This window comes from Borostomias antarcticus (genome assembly GCF_949987555.1).
Source record: "Borostomias antarcticus genome assembly, chromosome: 12".
NCBI lineage: Eukaryota > Metazoa > Chordata > Actinopteri > Stomiiformes > Stomiidae > Borostomias > Borostomias antarcticus.
The window spans coordinates 5,666,964-5,686,271 of record NC_140245.1 but is presented as its reverse complement, the minus strand read 5'-3'; the positions used below and the strand labels follow the sequence as shown (position 1 = coordinate 5,686,271).

Genomic DNA, 19,308 nt, shown 5'->3' with positions numbered 1-19,308 from the left:
GATTCGTTTACATCATTGTTTCCATTCTTACGAAACCCGTGCGCTTCATGGTGAAATAAATTAGTTGGGTCCATCGCCACCGGCACCACGCTGAACCGAATCAGAAGGCTGCTTTCATTCGCCAAACATAAGACATTACGACACATGTCCATGCCAACTGATATCACCACTCATATTCACGACCTTATCATTTTGTGGATCTATCATGGAGCTATTATAAGAACCTAGGGACCTATGGGTTAGGTCTATATTTTAACGTTGGGTCCCTCTTTTTACATACAGATTACATTTTCACCAGCAGGTGGAGACATTTGAACACAAATAGGCTACTGCATAAAACAAAAAGTCACATTGGTTTGCTTAGATTTATATTTGATCTCATTTATTTCATTTATCATTTACAAATAGTAATGCAAAGATACAAAGACAGAAGCCTTCACACAAGAAAAATACATAACTATACGATTTGAGTAGAAGCTTAACATCTTTCTCAGTTGTAAACACATGCACACACACACGTTAGTTTGTGTGTGCGTGCGTGCGTGTATGTGTGCGTGTGTGTGTATACTGTAGCCAACTTTGATTTTTTGGTCAATTTTCTGCATTATTATATAAAAGGACAATTGAAAGAACAAGAGTTTTGATCCCTTCAATTTAAAGGGTTAGCTCCATAAACATACAGGATTGCCAAGCTGTGCTGCTGAAATTCTAGATTTTGCATATTTGAAGATCATAACTGTGTCCTGGTGCTATGTAGTATCCAGACATTGCAGTCAATGCGTTTGCAACGTTTGAGAAGTTGTACTCAAATAAAATACAATATATTACAATTTAGCTGCCGTAGTTGGAGGACTGCACCATTAGAGGGCACTGTCCTCAAATGCACATATCAGGATTCATAGTCACACCAGTAGTGACTGAGCCACAGACAAGTCTAGTTGAGTTTCCCTTTTACATCATGCAACTGTAACAAATCAAACTTATATTCTCTTATGTTGTTGTATGTCTTCAGACAGTTTGCATTAAATTAGTCTAGTTTACCTAGATACCAACTATTTCTGCATCAGATTAAACTGACCTGTTTTGTCAGAGGTAAAGTAAAACAAGTAAACTCAGCCAGGGTTGTTGAGAGGAGTGGTACTCAGTAACACACAGAGATGGAGGAAAACAGTCAATGATGACAACATCTTCCTCATAATAGCCTACTCCGTCTGATGTAAACATATTAACAAAACAAGTGCACATATCTACTTTGCTCACATGTAATCTGTACTCTTAACAAAACTAGTGTGTACTCCTAATAAAACTTTGAGATACAACAGGAAACTTGAGTGTTTCACTAATTGACACATCGGGACCAAGTGGAGATGGTTCTACAGGTTCCCCCCTAAGTGCATTTCTTCAACTTTAAATCAGAGTTAAAGGGACCATTTATAAACTTTGGCTTCTTTGAAATGCATCACCCATTGCCATGGCAAGTGGGAAAACATACACAGTATTCATGATAGGAAAACAATCCCTTTAGGGGGAAGGTAACATGTCCTCATGGTTCCAGACTAGTGGGTGACTGTGGCTTGTAAGAACACAACTTTCAGAGTCTCGTCCCAGGCATCACTACGAGGAGTGTACTGCTCTTAAAGGCTATCAACTACCAATATCCTATAGTAAACAGTGAGTACTTCTTCTGCTATCTGATCAATCCATGCCACAAGGCCTGGACCTGCCTGCCGCAGTGTAGACAAGCTACGCTGGCGTGTGAATAGGGAGGGGTCGTGTCTCAAACAGTGTAGAGGCTACCAATAAGAGACCTCCTTAGTGGTTTGGTCATGATGACTGGTCGATAAGAGAACAAAACAGTCCTTCATCTGAACTGATATATGCATGTTCTTCATACAGGATACATGTATGTACTCTCTTTAGAATTTCCTATCCAGGCTCTTATTTCTCTACACTGTAGCAGTTCATATCAGATCAGTCCTAATGGGTGTAAATGGTAAACGTGTGTCTCTGTAAACGTAGCGGTAAAACCAGCTCCCCCCCTGAACACTGCTGCCCGGCAGGCCCCACCTAAATACTGCTGCCTGAACACTTCTGCTTGTCAAGCTGCTTCCTGAACACTGCAGAACACTGCTACCTGAGCACCACTGCATGGCGGGCTCCACCAGAACACTGCTGAACACTGCTGCCTGGCAGACATCACCTGAAAACCTGGGGTGGCAGCATAACAAGAAATCGAACACATCAGTGGGATCTACACAAGATGTTGAAAACCAACGGACTGTAAAAAGGTCTGTAGTTGAACAACATGGAGTTACAGTAGATTAACGGTACCAGTGAGGCAGATGAAGGAGAACAAAGCTACAGTGATATATTGCAGCACGTACATTTTCAGTGCATTTAACAACATTTCTCACGTTGACATCTTATCACAGAGCACAGAATACATTACTTATATTTAAAAAGCAATATAAACAGCTAGTCTATACAGTCACCAAATATAATAGGAGCTATGTGGCTGTCATGGCATCCAGCACATACCAAAGTACCTACCAAAGAACTGCATCTACATGTGCATAAAAGGCTGACAAAACATATTTCTGTTGCTTTTGGGTTTGACTTACAGTATCAGGCCAGTTATAAGCGAGTCTTAATCTCAGGCAAAGACAAGTTACCAAACAAGGAAAACATAACAGAAACACCACATTTCAACAAGGTTCACTCACCCTCTCCAGCCTTAGTCTGTTTGTTTTGACATAGTAAAAAGAAGCACAAGCCAAGTCCAAATTAGGAGAAAGTATACGTCTGGAAATTCATGCAGTCACAAAATAGGAATTCAAAAGATTTGGACACAAACAGCCATCATCACTGACGCAGAGAAATATAAGCACACACACACACTGCTGCATGGTGCTTGTCCACATGCATACATGCACGTGTGCGCACACACACACACAAACATACACACACACACAAACATACACACACACACACACACACACACACAAACACACAAACATACGCTCACAAGCACACACACACACACACACACACACACACATACTCACTAAACTGAAAAAAAAAACAGAACAAACCAAGAAACATGAGAAGGAGCCTTGTATAGATGCAGGGACAGTAAAGTAATTGTTTTTGGATCTGACTTCAAGAACGATTTGCACAGAATTCCCTTAGTGCTCCATATGCCATCCAGATGTGACTTGTCAGTCACAATGTCTGTACACCAGTCCTGCTGCAAACCTGCTGGAGATACCTGGGAAGGAGGAGGGCTGGGACGGTTCACTCTCTCTTAGTGACACACTAGTCACAGTCACCAGGAGGAGTTCCCAAAGAGGTCTCTTCTACTTCTCTGGAGAAACCATCACTGATATTGACCTAATATTCTCCCACGTCTGGTTCCTGGTCCCTAAGCAGAACGACAGCCGAAGCTAACGGACTGCAGGGTGGAACAGGAACTACGACAGGCTGCTCTGGACTGTCGGTATGTTGGTTTCTGCACACCAGGGCGGCCCTCTGACAACATGGCACCAACAGAGCACCAGCAGCTGAGAAGCACCAGCGCAACCTTCACCCCATCTTCCCACTTACGACCCAACATACAGTACCAGCATTACACCAGCACCCCAAAACCGGAGCATAATTTAATCAACAATATCAGACACTTCAGAAAAAAATAGTCACTCTTTTTTAATAGACTATACACATGTTTTCTAAAAATACACTTTTGTATTTTTTTTCTTCATCAACAAGGCAAGGTTGACCAGATACTAGAGAAGGGAACCCTGGTCCAGCACACATACTGTAACAGTCGCCTAGGGAAGGGGACTGGACAACTCACACAAACACCACTGCTGTCCTGAGGACAGGTAGAATGTCAACGCGGGGAAAAGCTAATGTGACACACACACACACACACAAACACACACACAAACACACACACACACACTGCTGAACTAAACCTGCGACTATGCCACTTCCCTTTCGGTTTTAAAGAGAAACAAATACGGGCCAATTCAAAAGGTGTCAACCACAAGTATAATTAAAGAGTCAGGGTTATACAACTCTATAAAGATGTGAAGAAATACATTCTGACATCAATGCTGCTCTGATAGAGAAACAGCTGAAGTCCGGTTATCAGATTTCAGCAAGAAGCCAACCCTAGAGCAGGTCCAACACATCTAGCTGCCCCACATCCAACACATGCAGCTGCCTCAGGTCCAACACAGTCCGCTGGTGAACTCTTAATTACTCTGCATAATGTGATAAGCTTTCTTCTCTCCTCTGAGTGTAAGAACCATACATGTGGCTGAAGAAAAGGTCATCAGTCCAGATGACCCTAATCTGCTTTCTCTTCACACCCACGGACAAAGGACCTCTTCAAACTCTCCAACCTCCACAAGCTTCAATTGATTTAATTTTGCATAGACATCATTACGCAAAATCCAATCCAATACGTACTGAAAACATCAAACAAAACTAATATTGAAACATTATCTTCCATGCATGGCAATAGGAACAAGATCCCCCAGCCCAGGTATTTATTAGCTAGGTAATGATCATGATATATGCTCAGGTGATAACGATAGTGGTGAAGATGTTAGCTCAGGTGATGATGATGATGATGATAGTGATTATGTTAGCTCAGGTGATTATAGTGATGATGATGATTATGATGACGATGATGATGATGATGATGATGATGACACACTACAGACCTGTGGTTGGAACTATGAAGCCAGGGAACAGAGAGCTACAGCTTAGATGAAGAGATGAGAAGCAGAATGCTGATTGGATAAGACAGGCTATACTGGTCAACTACTGCAGAAGGCGGAGGGAACAGTTTGCTCTGTAACCATGGTTCCCATCAGTGAAAGCCATGGCCGTGTGATGCAGCCCTGACTCGTCTTTACAACCAGGGGCAACAACAAGGCCAGTAGGGAATCCGTTAAAAAAAACAAAAAATATCTACAGCTACAGTACAACAAAGACAACAATAACAAGCCAGGGACGCGGCCATGTTTTGTCCAAACTGACCACTGCCAGGCCACAGTCTGATCACCTGACAACACCACCATCACGTCACCAGAGAGAGAGAGAGAGAGAGAGAGAGAGAGAGAGAGAGGGGGGAGGGGGGGGGCTAAGTTAACCATCCTCCACCATCATCCTTCTTTTCCTAGTTTATCCTTGCAGCTTGTAGCAGCTGGTGAGGGAGGAGGGAGTGCGGCCTGGGATCTGGGATCTTCTGCTCAGCCAGGGCCTTGACTGACTCCCCCACCCCAAAAACAGTCCTCTCTCCTGGGATGAGCGCCCTCAGCCTCTCCCCTCAGGCCCAGGGAACTCCAGGGTTGTGGTGCCAGCGGGGCGCTAGCTACAGCCGGTCCAGGCGGAAGGCGTCCTCCGTTGCGGGGTCGGCCAACACCATGTCAGGGTCGTTGAGCATGTGCAGACCGTCCAGCGTCAGAGGGTCGATCTTCAGCTCATCCAATGGGAAGGCGGCGTCGACGTCAAAGCTGACATCAGAGGAGAGAGAGCTGGAGAGCTCCTTGGCAAGGCTGCTGGCTGACTCCTCCGTCACTACAGGAGAGAGAGAGTGGGAGGAGAGGTGGTCAGGGTCTGAAGGAGGGCTCATTCTCTAGGAGATATGAGGAGGAGAAATGAGGAGGAAAAGAACAGAGAGCTCCTTGGCCAGGCTGTGGCAGACTCCTCCTTCTCTGCTACTAAACAAGATAGCGAGTGTGTATGTGTGTGTGTGTGTGTGTGTGTGTGTGTGTGTGTGTGTGTGTGTAGCTTTACTTGTTATCACCAGCTGGTCTAATAAGCAGAGCCCCACCTGTTAGTATTATGTTGGGGATGTTGCCATGGCTACTGTAGCCCAGCTGCATGGAGTCCTGCAGGTTCCCATGGCTACTGGTCAGACCCATCATGGCAGCCTGCGCGTAGTTGAGGGTGGAGGTGGGGCTGTAGAGGGGGGCAGATCCCAGAGAGCTGTCCATGTTGAACTGCTCCAGCTGCCGACGGAGGGAACAACATCACCAAGTGACCTGGTGCAGGTGTCTGGTTCCTGTCTCAGATAGCTCAATCAGAGAAACTGTCCACTCGAGGGCAGATAACAGCCAAAATGTCTGATTGGCCAATTATGTGTGTGTGTGTGTGCATGCAGATGGCCCCTGGCATGCCCAGAAAACCTGAAGAAGATCTTGACAGATCGAAACGTTGTTTGTTTACTTGAAATAAAGGGAGCATTACACTTGTGTGGCAAGCCCCTTTTTCAAATACTGAATGTCTGCTTTCTGCTGTTTTGGCTCCAAACCAGGGATGTACATAGGACCTCCTACAAACAGATAACAGCAGACAACATCCCAACAACAGCCTGTATAAGCTGGCAGTTGTCTACTGTTGCTGAATCCGTTCAGCCACCGGTCTCAGAGTCTACTGAGTGTCATTTCTCCACCACTAATAAAAGAAAATATAATATACATATTCCCAAACACAGATAAAACCTAGTGTAAAACTATGAATCCATTTCAATTGAGAGGTTCCATTGACATAGTAGTGAAAGGCTTATTGTGAGTTTGGGTGACGACCAGGCACTAGAACCCAGACCATCCTGGTGCAGTGGGCGGGATAGGATCTGCTGACCTGCTGGGAGAGCGCGCTGGTCTGTCTGGAGCTCAGATGCTGGTCGTAGAAGTCTGAGAACACACTGCCCAGGATGGAGCTATGCTGTAACACACACACACACACACACACAGGTCAAAAATACACAGTACTGATTTTCAGGTGATATACACGGGGAGGAACTACAGATACATCACAGTACTGAGAAGTGTTGGATCTGACAGACCATTCACCATTCATGAAACATTTATATAAAACAACTGGGTTCTGCTGTCAGAGAACTCATACAGAGCAACTGAGTTCTCCTATCAGACTGGGTCCTGCTGTCGGGGAACTCGGGACGACACAGATATGCCTGCAGAAGTCAACAAACCTGTCATCAAACAGACATTCACAGACACACCCTTCACCGAAGCATCTACATATGAAGCATGATTACAGCTACACAAGACTGTAGACATGCCCATTATCTTAGCACTACAATACAAACTCCACAAAGAGAGAGGGAGCGAGAGAGAGAGGGAGAGAGAGGGGGGAGGGGAGAGATGTGTACACAGGTTCATAAAACGGATTGCAGAGGATAAACATGTGAACGGGGGGGATGACAGCCTCTATCATGGAGAGACATGTGACTGACTTGCAGGGTGGCTCCAGCACAACATGTTCTAGAAGCACTGAGTGTTGTTGTGAGCTACACAGTCGATCTCTCCCACAAAGAATGCAGTTGGAGGGATTCTGTTTCAAATGTCTGCAGCTGTTACCATGTATGCCTCGCAGTAGACTTGAAGTTAAATGAAAAGAAACCATATTATGTCCTCATTAAGCCCACAGAGAAGTCCTCTCCTCATGTAAGCTATCAGTATCAGCTCCTGATCAGGCCTGGCCAGCATTGCCTGAGGCCTGCTATTTCACACAAGCACAAGGAGAGCAGGAGAGGAGAGGTGGAGAGGAGTGAAGGAGAGAAGAGCAGTGGAAAGGAGGAAAGGAGAGGAGGCGAGGAGAGGGAGAATAAGAGTGGAGAGGAGAAAAGGACTGGTTTGTTTACCAACTCCTACAGTGCTGAGGTCAGGGAGAGAATCGATGGACTGAAGCAACAAATGAACAAACACAAACACACACTACAAGTACTGAGTGGGATTCTAGTACTCTGGTGCAATGTGCTCGGGCAAATATGAGACTGGCCACACAAAGCATGTGGTTGTGTTTCCCTCCTCTAAATGTGTGTCACACCTGGCTCAAAGTGTCACCTGGCTCACTTTGGGGTCTTTCATTTTGTCATTGTCCTGGGCAGTGGTGTAGTGGTGACTCAAGAAGTGGGTGTGCTGTAGCAGAAATGTTACAGTTTTTACATTAGTGGTGTTGAAAGAAGTGGGTATATTGTGGGTCCATAGATAAAGAAGTGAGTATACTCCGTACACCTCTGTATACCCTAAACTAAATAAACTAAATTGAACTGGGTAAACTAAATAAACACTCCCAGTATTTGCGTTGGTCTAGTGAATTTGGTTATGCCGAGGTCTGTTATGTTGACCTGAGGACCTCTCCATGCTTCCAACAGCTGCAGCCAGCCGGACCGATGAGGCAAGAAGAGAGGCGAAGCCGCAGGGGAGGCGGAGCCGCAGGGGAGGCGGAGCAGCAGGAGGGGAGGCGGAGCCGCAGGGGAGGCGGAGCCGCAGGGGGGCGGAGCAGCATGAGGGGAGGCGGAGCAGCGGGGGAGGCGGAGCAGCAGGAGGGGAGGCGGAGCAGCAGGGCGGTGAGGCAGCAGCAGACACACACAGCAGGAGGTGAGGAGGAGGGGCTGGGACACAACAAAGGGGGGTGAAGGGGGGGAGGCGATAAAGAAGGGCAGCAGAGTGAGGGGAACTAGCCGGCGAAGAAACAGAACTACAATGGGGGAACAGAATGAACAGCTAGCCAGCCAGCCAGTCAGCCAGCTAACCAGCCAGCCAGCCGACCAACCAAACAGCTAGCCAGTCAGCCAGCCAACCAGCCAGCTATCCAACCAGCCAGCCAACCAACCAGCCAGCCAGATAGCCAGCTAGCTAGCCAGCCAGCCAGACAGCCAACCAGACAGCCAGCTCACCAGCCAGATAGCTAACCAAACAGACAGCCAACCAGCCAGCTAGCCAGCCAACCAACCAGACAGCTAGCCAGACAGACAGCCAACTAGCTAGCCAACCAGCCAGATAGCTAGCCAGACAGTTAGCCAACTAGCTAGCCAACCAGCCAGATAGCTAGCCTGACAGCTAGCCAACTAGCTAGCCAACCAGCCAGATAGCTAGCCAGACAGCTAGCCAAACAGACAGCCAACCAGCCAGCTAGCCAGCCAGCCAACGAACCAGACAGCTAGCCAGACAGCCAGCCAGACAGCCAGGTCACACCCCTTACTTGAGGTGAGCCGCCAGGAGAAAAGCCTTGATTGGAGACTGGAGAGGTTGGAGACTGATTGGCCGAGGATCCGATCCTAGAGCGGTACTGACAAAGGGTATAACACTACAGGTTAGACTCACTGTGTGTGTGCTGCATTTCTACTCCATGAATTGGTTCTTCTGACTGAGGACCTGAAGCTCAGCAATAAATATGCTGCATGCTGTGTGTGGATGCTCTTCATTTCCTTAGCTTAGGTCGCCTCCGGCACCTAAGCGTACGTTCTGTTCAACTGTGAGGTACACCCTCAACAGAATCAGGACTCCTTTGCAAAAGAGGCAGCATGTCATGAAAATGTTGTTACCCATTGATAATGTAATAACCACCTTATAGTGTAATAATTACTTATTAATTATAAAGCAATAAACTACTACATTCTTAACTATAAAGTAATTACTAATTACTTCTGTGACAGCGCAGGGTGAGAGGGAATGTTTTCATGTTTGTTTGTTCATTGGTTTGTTAGCAGGTTTACGCAAAAAGTACCAGACCGATTTTCCTGAAACTCAGTTGAGGGGTGTAGCATGGGCCAAGGAAGAACCCTTACAATTTTGGAGTGGATCTGAATCTCAGGGAGGACCCATGAATTAAAACACAACTTTGAGCGAAGCCAGCTCCCCACGTGATGGGCGTTAGAGACACAAGCATAAAGCTCTCGACCTAATGAATGCCGCAATACCAAAGAAGTCCTGCTTGCACGCATGTGCACGCACATGGGCGGAGGTCTGTGCTCTCCGAGCACCATTTCTAGTTACATTATGCACAAAATGCATGATCAACTCTGAGACGCAGCCAGCCTCAACAGAACCAGAGCAGCCACTCATGTGGACTGGGCCTGTGTAAACAAAGCTCCCTGGTACCAGAAAATGAATCAAAGCACCACATGACAAGCCCATATATGTACAAGCAAGCACATATCTCTAGTTGTGCATCAGACAGGAAATGCTATTTACACTACAATACTACAATACTATTAACACTACTATTTACTACTACAATTATATGCTGTTTACTTGTGTCCTCGAAATACACAAGTATTTCACAATTTACTGTAGCTTGAGTTTAAGTCAGTTTCGTGGTGGAGATACTACCAGGTTGCCGCTCGATCTACTGTCAGATACGCTATGACAACATCAGAGGTGAAATACAAAGAAGAGTACAGCTGCTGAACTCTGACTTGTCAGCTATTATTAGTGTACTATAAGACACCCAAGTTGTCGGGTATAGAGTAGCGATATACCCAGGTCATGCTGGGTACATGGCAGTGATATATCCAGGTCATGCTGGGTACCGGGTACAGGCTATAGACATACCCAGGCGATGGGTATACTGTAGGATAGTGGTATACCCAGGCCATGTTGGGTACAGGATAGTGGTATACCCAGGCCATGTTGGGTACAGGATAGTGGTATACCCAGATCATGTTGGGTACAGGGTAGTGGTATACCCCGGCCATGTTGAGTACAGGGTAGTCGTATACTCAGGCCATGTTGGGTACAGGGTAGTGGTATACCCCGGCCATGTTGGGTACAGGGTAGTGGTATACTCAGGCCATGTTGGGTACAGGGTAGTGGTATACCCCGGCCATGTTGAGTACAGGGTAGTGGTATACTCAGGCCATGTTGAGTACAGGGTAGTGGTATACCCCGGCCATGTTGGGTACAGGGTAGTGGTATACTCAGGCCATGTTGAGTACCGGGTAGTGGTATACTCAGGCCATGTTGGGTAGGACTGTGCAATAAAATCGATACAGCAATACATCACAATACTTTTTTCTGCGATACTGTATCGATTTTTTGCGGTACAGTATTGATACAGTTACAAAAAATACCTTTTTTTGCACAAGGAAAATATACAGAACAGGGAATAGATATAGAAAAAAGAGAAAATGAAGGATAGAATCCAGTCATAGATATATTATTCATGTTTTAAATGGGTTTAAAATGTCCTTACATTCCCTCCGCCCTCAGGATCACCTCCAAGGAGCGGGGGTGGAGTTTAACATTTACAGTAAGCTATGTAGTGTATCGCAATGTATCACAATATGTCCTGTATCCTATCGTATTGCAATGTATCGTAGTATGTATCGTATCATGATACGTATCGTATAGTGAGGTCCTGGCCAATATCCAGCCCTAATGTTGGGTATAGGGCAGTGGTACACCCAGGTCATGAGTACAGGGTAGTAATGATGTCCATGCTTACAGTCTGCATCTGGGAGTCTGAGCCGGAGCTGAGGCAGGGGAGCTGCTGGAGCAGCTGGGTCAGTCCTGGAGGTGTCTGGCACTGGTCCTGGTCCTGGCACTGGTCCTGGCACTGTTCCTGGTCCTGGTTCTGGTCCTGGTTCTGGGAGAAGGGCAGGTTGAAGAAGGCGTACTGGGACAACTGCTGCTCCAGAGTCATGGTGTCCATGGCCACTGCCTGGGAGACACACACACATGGTTGATATTTCATTCACAGTGGACCCAGGATGCCAAAGGGTGACAGGGAGGAGTGGGGGATGGAGACTACCTGTGCAAGGGAGTCTGGGGGGGACAGGGAGGGGGAGAGCTGGTTGGCGTCTGCATTGATGATCAGAGGCACCATGTTGTCCTGCCTGGCTTGCATGGTCATGGTCACGCCTGCAGACACAGAAACACCCATGTAGATCATAAACGGTATCACCCATCTAAAACTCCTCAAAAACCGTTCGGAAACATTTCAGTTGTTTATTTCTCCCCTTTAATAATACCAATTCGTATTGTATGTTCTATTGTTGGAAAGCCTGATTAGTCACCTTTACAACGAGGTACAACTTGTAAGGATTGTGCATTCGTGGAATGAGCCACACAGCCCCCAAAAATGTGCCAAAATCCCCTGCAATGTTCTTCTGTTGGCTGCATATGGATCTTCCACACGCTACTGAGGTCCCTGGCAGTGTAAAATGAATGGAGTGTAAAAATGTCCAATATGTGCTGTTTTTTCCTTATTTCTGTAGGAGAGTGCAATGATCCAATCCACCTAGCAACTCAAAACAAGAGTGAATACCAACAGAAGAATCTTGCAGGGGATTTTGGCACTTTTTTGGGGGGTGCAACCCACACGTTTAGCTGTTGCTCATTCCACAAATATTAAAGGGGAGAAATAATCGACCGAAATAACGTTTCCGAACTATATTCACAAGCAGAAACAGCCATCTAGATCACAAGCAGGAACACCCGTCTAGATCACAGGCAGAAACACCCGTCTAGATCACAAGCAGAAACACCCGTCTAGATCAATAACAGCACAGCTCCCTTTGGCAGATCTCAGGCACCTTGGCTGCTGGGTGTGTGTGTGTGTGTGCCCGCTAGGTTGCCGGCGCTGTTGGAGGCACTGAGGCTGTTGTGGTCGTCCGGGTCCAGCGGGGTGGAGAGGGGCGGGGGGAACTGGATGTTGGTGAGGTCTGGTAGAGAGCCGCCGGTGTTGTGGGCCGTCGACGGGACCGGAGAGGAGCTCATCTCCTGGTCTGGGGAGAGAAAGATACTAGGGAGAACAGAGGAAGACGGTTAACCAATCACACCATGTCTACTGGGAGAGAAAGAGACAGTTAACCAATCACACCATGTCTACTGGGAGAGCAGGAGACAGTTAACCAATCACATCATGTCTACTGGGAGAGCAGGAGACAGTTAACCAATCACATCATGTCTACTGGGAGAGCTGGAGGAGTTAGGACGGGAGTTAGGAGTTAGAATGATACAGAGGAATTAGGAGTTAGGATGGTAGAGAGGTGTTAGGAGTTAGGAGTTAGGACGGTACAGTACTCACTTGATCCCTGGAACTTTGCAGGGCTTGGAGCGAGAGCCATTCTGTGAGAGAACAGACAGATACTGGATATCAGTGTGTTAGACATGGCAGTATATACTGTTTACTGGGTATCAGTCATCAAAGCAGCTCACCTTCCTGTCCTCCCAGACATGGTTCTGTCCATTCTTGTCTTCATCTGCCTTCTCCTCCGACCCGGGGACCGTGAGCAGAAGCACTGCAGGCCAACACAGGGCACATGTATCTATGTATCCATGTAACTATCTAACATAATGTATCTACTGTATCTAACATTCTAATGTCCTGATGCAGAATAATTACTCCTGTTCATTACAGTGACTCAGAATAAGTCAATGCCATTGAGGTGAATGAAAAAATTATATCTAAAATTCATTCTAAAGATGAGCGAAAATGACTCTTTCTTCAAAGAGGCTTTCGACAGACAGAGCAGCCTCCTAAGGATGGTAGAGAAGAATAGATAGATAGAGGGGAACTGTAGAGGAGTTACGGTGCGATCGCACATGAGAGAAATTCATATTCGCCTCCCGTTCACTTCCATTCTATGCGTGGGAAGGGGCGAATAAAACATTCGCTTCTGGCGGGCGAAATAAATTGGCATTGTTCCTTCACGTGGAGTTTGACTTTAGTGAACTTTGACACTAATTTTGGCTCGGCAGGGGATGGTCATTCGCCTGGCAAATATTAATTTTGCCCGTGTGTGACTGTACCAATAGGGTGGTAGAGGTTATAGAATGGTCGAGGAGATAAGATGGTAGAGGATATAGAATGGTAGAGTTGATAGCATGTTAGAGGAGATAGAATGGTAGAAGATAGAGGATTTCAGATTGAACTGCAACATAAACAGTTTGTATATAAGATCCTATATACAGTGGGTTGATAGAGCAGTGTATCATTCAGACTCTAAACAATACACTGCTCTATCAACCCACTGTATTTAGGATCTTATATACAACTTTGGATCTTATATAAACTTTAGACTGAGCCGCACCTCGTTTGGGTTGCAGCTCTTGCGACCCCCCGGTAAACGCGGCCTGCTGGGCGGGGCTTAGGGTGCTCTGATGCAACGCTGAGTCAGAGTTGGCCCTGCAGCAGGACAGGATGGACAGTCAGCCAATCAGGACAGGACAGCGAGGCTTGCTGACAGATCATCAACCAATCATACTACACAGAAACCTCCAGAAACGTTAGGTTCAGGTCGTTATTTAGCGGCTGACGTATTTTGATGAATTATTGAACTGATTTACTGATTGATTTCTCACCTCCTCCAGCTGGTGTCTGGTGGGGGGGACAGGTAGACGGAGCCATAGGGACAGCTGTCGATGTGAGACCCCCCCTAGTTAAGGAGGAACAAACTGAGACGGATGAGATGAGATGTTACAGACCACAGGAGGCTGATGTTACAGCCCGCAGGAAGCTGAAGCTAGAGACCACAGGAAGCTGAAACTAGACAACAGGAAGTTGAAACTAGACTTCAGAAAGCTGAAGTTAAAGACCACGGGAAGCAGCGTTGGTCTCCAGTACGCCGTAGCAGGAAGGATATCTGGCGTCCGTGTTTGTCCACCGCCAGCGGCCGCTGGTGGGGAGACGTGATGCGGGTCCGGTCCCGGTAAACGCGCTCCACCAGGCCATGGTGCCGTGTGGTTCTGCTTGTGTCATGACCCGAAGTCTGGAAGGGCGTCTGGAAGAGACAGGAGACACGACGTAGACCAACAGCAGTCCGGCCTCACATACATACATCAAACACTGGACAATATATGAGGTACATCGATATATGCTAGAGTTTGCTACTTTTGGGGACTGTCCCACTAGTTTCATTGTATAGGGTGAACTAAATCAAGTATTTGAGGGTGTACTTTACCCAGGTCTGGGTATACTGAACTCAGGTCTGGGTGACTGGGTTCTAGGGCAGGTTCTGACCTGGAAGGGCAGGTTGATGTTGCTGCTGCTGATCTGGTTGACGTTGGGCAGGGATCCTCCGTAGTACTGCCCTCGGTTCTGACCCAGCTGGAGGTACTGGGTCTTCTGCAGCTGCAACTGTCACAAGCAAAACACTCCACATTACAATACAGTGAACCCATAGTGAATACGCATAGTGCAGCAACACCATAATGACGTGGATGCAAGGAAAGCAAGAAATAGAGTGAAAATGAAAATGTAACAGAAAGTACAAAAATGCTGACTGGTCCCAAATAACTCTTTCCATGCAGCAAAGAAAAAAGAAGAGAAGCGAAAGAGAGAGTAGCCAATGATGTGTGAAATGGACATTTACACATCCTTTAACAAGTTCACAGTGAACCTGTGTCTGCCCCCCCTGATACATCTCATCATGTACAGTTGTTGAATGAAATTGGTTGTCTTCTCATTGATAGATCTAGCGGTCAGTAAAATCAACCAAATGTCAAGAGGTGGACATCATTGGATTCCTCTCGGCCTGCAGAATCTAGTTAGCCTTGTTTTGAGCAGTCAGGAGACGTTGGAATAGTGTTGCTATTGCTGCGGAGAATATCGCCCACATTCATTCTCTATGGTGGTCAGGGGCTCGGGTTCTGGCTGGAGCTGGGGGGGGATCATTATTTTAACTGGTGGTTGTACACTGTGAGCATGTATGTATTTCATTTATATTCAGAACCTGCAGCCCATATCGGTCTTATGTCAGACTACAAGCCTGTTTTATTCACCCGTGCCTCATGCATATCACTGCTCAATGCACTGCAAGCTTTATTACGTGTCCGACCGTTTGCAGCTAAATGAAAGGATTCGGTGTAGTATGACAGATATCATATGTAACTTCTGACCATTTTGCAATCATCAATTGCACTGTAAAGCAAATATGTTAAGGTTAGAGAAAAAGTATACAATTATTTTCAATGCATTTCTTGCGTGTTGTCTAGTCATTTTGAGTACATCCCATGTGCTGTCAATATTTCTACTCAGTTTATGCCTCCCTCTGCTGTCCGTATAGTGTTACTGCGGCCATATCTGCTCAATGCACTGCATTCTACAGGGTGTAATAAGAAACCAGCACCAAAAGAGCTACTCTGAACTCTGTGGATTTAGAAAGTAGTAGCCCTACTGAGTAGAATAGACTATACTTTTACTGAGACACCAAGTATAGTTTTAAGCAAATGTACTTGGCAATGGGAAAAAGAATCGTGGCCAGCGCCCTCTAGTGCTGGAATCTGGTATATGTGTGCCGGATGCAGATATGCACACACACACACACACACACACACACACACACATATGCACGAGACAGGAGTTGTCAGGTGGGGTCAACTAATCCTGTCTTACTACAACTACTACTACTACTACTACTACTACTACATACCTGTGATCTCCTACCTAGGGGTGGGACAAAATATTGATACGGCAATATATTGTCATACATCGTTTTGTGATGTGTTATCATTACACTGGCACCGAATATCGCTATTTTTATTAAAACATGCGGCAGCATTAAGCCTAGCATTCAGATTTACCAAAGTCAGTACTACTATGACTCCTTGTGGTGGTGCTTGCTTATCCTTCGTTTTTAAAGGTGCAGTATGCGGTTTGGCTCAGAAGCACTTTTTGCAATATTTTTTGTAATTCTCATTACATCCCGACAGCAATCAATAAATAAAGTGCTCTGACCCTGAAATAAATCCGTAATCTGTGGAAATCGCAGCTGTAATAAGTGCGTCCAATCATTTTGAGTTGCCAGCTTGAAATGACTGGATGGTCTGTCAACCTACCTGCCTAGTGACTGACATTTGTTTTCCCCCAGTTTGGAAGGAGCAGAGATTTTGTCTGTTGCACAAAAACATTCCCAAGTCTAACAGGAAGTCACAAACTGCAGACTTCACCTTTGGCCTTTTTGCAGTTTATTTACACTGTAATGACGGCACATGGACATGTTGCAGTCAGTGTGTGTGTGTGTGTGTGTGTCAGTGTGTGTGTAAATTAATTGTTAAAGTGGCACTAAACTAAGACTATGCACTTTGCTACATTGTTTAATCTCAGACCATTCTGTGAAAATGACACCATGACCATTGCAGTGAATACCTTAGGGCTGTACCCTACCCTACCTGAATTTTGTCAAATCCAATTTGCCTGTTCAAACCAGAGATTCAACGATTCGTTCCTGCTTTTTACACCATTATGTCTAGCTGAGGGGAGACCGCGGGAGTCGGGAAAGCTGTCAAACTAAATCAAACTCACAGGCAGCACAATAAAAGATGCATATTTTTCTTGCTAAACATGAATCATCTAGCCCAAATCGTCCATCTACTTCAGATGCCCCCATGTTTTTATGCAGTGTTTCCTATAGCCTACATTAGGCTTGGGCGATTTGACGATAGTCTCCTCAACTGCGCACTTGAAAGCATGCATGAACAGGCTCATGTGTTGGGCAGCAGTCAATAAGGAAATGTTTTTAGCGGATGTTAGAGTTCAATCTGTCCATGGGGAAACTTTTTTTCTCTCCAGCGGATATCTTAGTTAATACAAGATGATTGATCTAGGAAAGCAGTTTTGTGTTGTGATATTCTGTTTGGGAAATGCACGTGATTGGTGCAAGTAGGGTATAGGCTCATAGCGGAGGGGATATATCAGTCTTAAGTCTCCTTTTACTGCACAAATAGCTACAGTAATAGCCTAGGTCTAAAACAAATGATTGGCCTGTCCTATATAAATCACAAGGCAGGTGAGTCGTCTCAGTCGATTTAAGGGCCTCTGACTAATAATTTGACTTATCGACTTTCAGGGGGCAGGCCAGCTGTACATTATTCCTGCTTTTTGCCTTATTGTATTTTTTCCTTCAGTTACACAGATATCATGATGTATCGTAGACAAATTGTTTTGCAATCAATTATCGCTGTATTGTGATAACATCGTTATCGAGGGCAAAGTAGCTTATCGTGACAGTATGGTATGGTGAGTTACGCTGCGGTTCCCAGCCCTAGTCCTCATGCTGTTGGGGCTGGAAGAGCCTGGGGAGGATTGAGTTGTGGACAAACAGTCTGTTCCCACTGCTGGGAACACCCTGCTATTCAGCTCACCATCATCAGGGAGTGCCTTGCCAAGACACACGCGCATGCTTGCTTGCTCTCTCTCTCTCTCTCTCTCTCTCACAGACACACGCACACATACACATCCTGCAGGTTACACAGTTCACCTTCTGACCTCTGTATGCAAGTGCTGCTGATGAGAAGTGATTGGACCCAGGGGGCCAAGTCTGGGCTTTAATGAAGATGTTACCAAGGGAGTCTGGGGTCTCACCACACAACCCATACAACCACTCCTACTACACAACCACTCCTACTAGACAATCACTGCTACTAGACAACCACTGCTACCACCACACAACAACTCCTACCAGGCTGAGGTTAGAAATAAACATCACTAGACTCTCGATGGCAGTCTGTTTGGAATGGGTTTCAGCTCTGCGTGTTTGTGGTCGGCTCTGTGTAAATCAATTTGTTTAGTTGTATTACTACTTAAATAACATACATAAAAAATAACATAGCCTACTATATGTCGGCTGTCAGCATAGCCTACTGACTCAGAGGCCTACATTTTGCCAGATTTAAACGATTGCGACATGCGGTTTATCAACATAATCTGCGCGCGGTCGTCTTTATCTTTGATCTGCTGTCATTCCCATTACACAGCCTGCCTGTCCGTCCAGTTTCATATTATGACTACACATATCCCCCCATGATGTTTATTTCGCACTCAAACAGCCCCGTTTTCTCCGAAACTCATAAACTGACTATAATCAGATCTGTCGGCTTCGCAGAGCACTGGCGGAAAAACCAACGCTGTATTTTGACGCGCACTGTCAAACATATGCGTGCACGCCCCTCAATATCAGAAGGCTGACTGGTGGTCTATGCTGATATGGTGCAACTTTCAGCAATGACGGGCCCAGTGATATAATCTCTAATTTAAACCAATATGTGTACAGTCCTTGTTGATATCAATGCCAGAGGAATCATCGCTAGCACTGGAAACGTTTGTTATTGTTTACCTCTATGGCCATAGACTATACGCGCCCACCGCGCATTTTTCCAGATTTGACAGCTCGCTCGCACTAAACAGCAAACGGGATGAAAACAGCGAGGCTTACCCTCGCTGCTCGGGTTATGCTGAGATCTTTCATCACTTCGTCGAACGCTGCCGTCTCCTCCGCTTGCTTCTGGTTGTGCAAAGCGATTTTCTCGCTAAATTTCCGTGGATTGTTCGATGTCGCCATGTTTCGCTCTTCTGCTCCGCTTTCCCTCGGCGCTGCGTGCCCACGTCCTTGCGCGTGGGCGCAGTCAGTCCACGCTCACATCTGGATCTCCCACATTCTGCGGCTTCTTCTCGTGGGATGGTCAGCCTGGCGACCCCGTGGAGACTAGCTCCATCCTCACAGTTTACAACGCCAACATTGTTTTTACAGTGATTTTTACCCTGAGT

At 46.2% G+C, this 19,308-nt stretch overlaps 1 protein-coding gene across 1 annotated transcript; it reads right to left on the bottom strand.

Annotated features, from left to right (window-relative positions):
* Positions 1–402: 402 nt before the first annotated feature.
* LOC311316225 (CREB-regulated transcription coactivator 1-like) lies at positions 403–19,102 on the bottom strand (the record flags this gene model as incomplete). The annotated part of the gene is made up of 13 exons (XM_084447040.1): positions 403–5,589; positions 5,846–6,023; positions 6,655–6,738; positions 11,266–11,481; positions 11,572–11,681; positions 12,356–12,564; positions 12,850–12,890; positions 12,981–13,063; positions 13,856–13,950; positions 14,127–14,200; positions 14,429–14,545; positions 14,785–14,901; positions 18,977–19,102. The coding sequence occupies 13 exons, from the start codon at positions 19,100–19,102 to the stop codon at positions 5,384–5,386; spliced, it is 1,656 nt and encodes a 551-aa protein (XP_084303166.1). The 3' UTR covers positions 403–5,383.
* Positions 19,103–19,308: the final 206 nt, after the last annotated feature.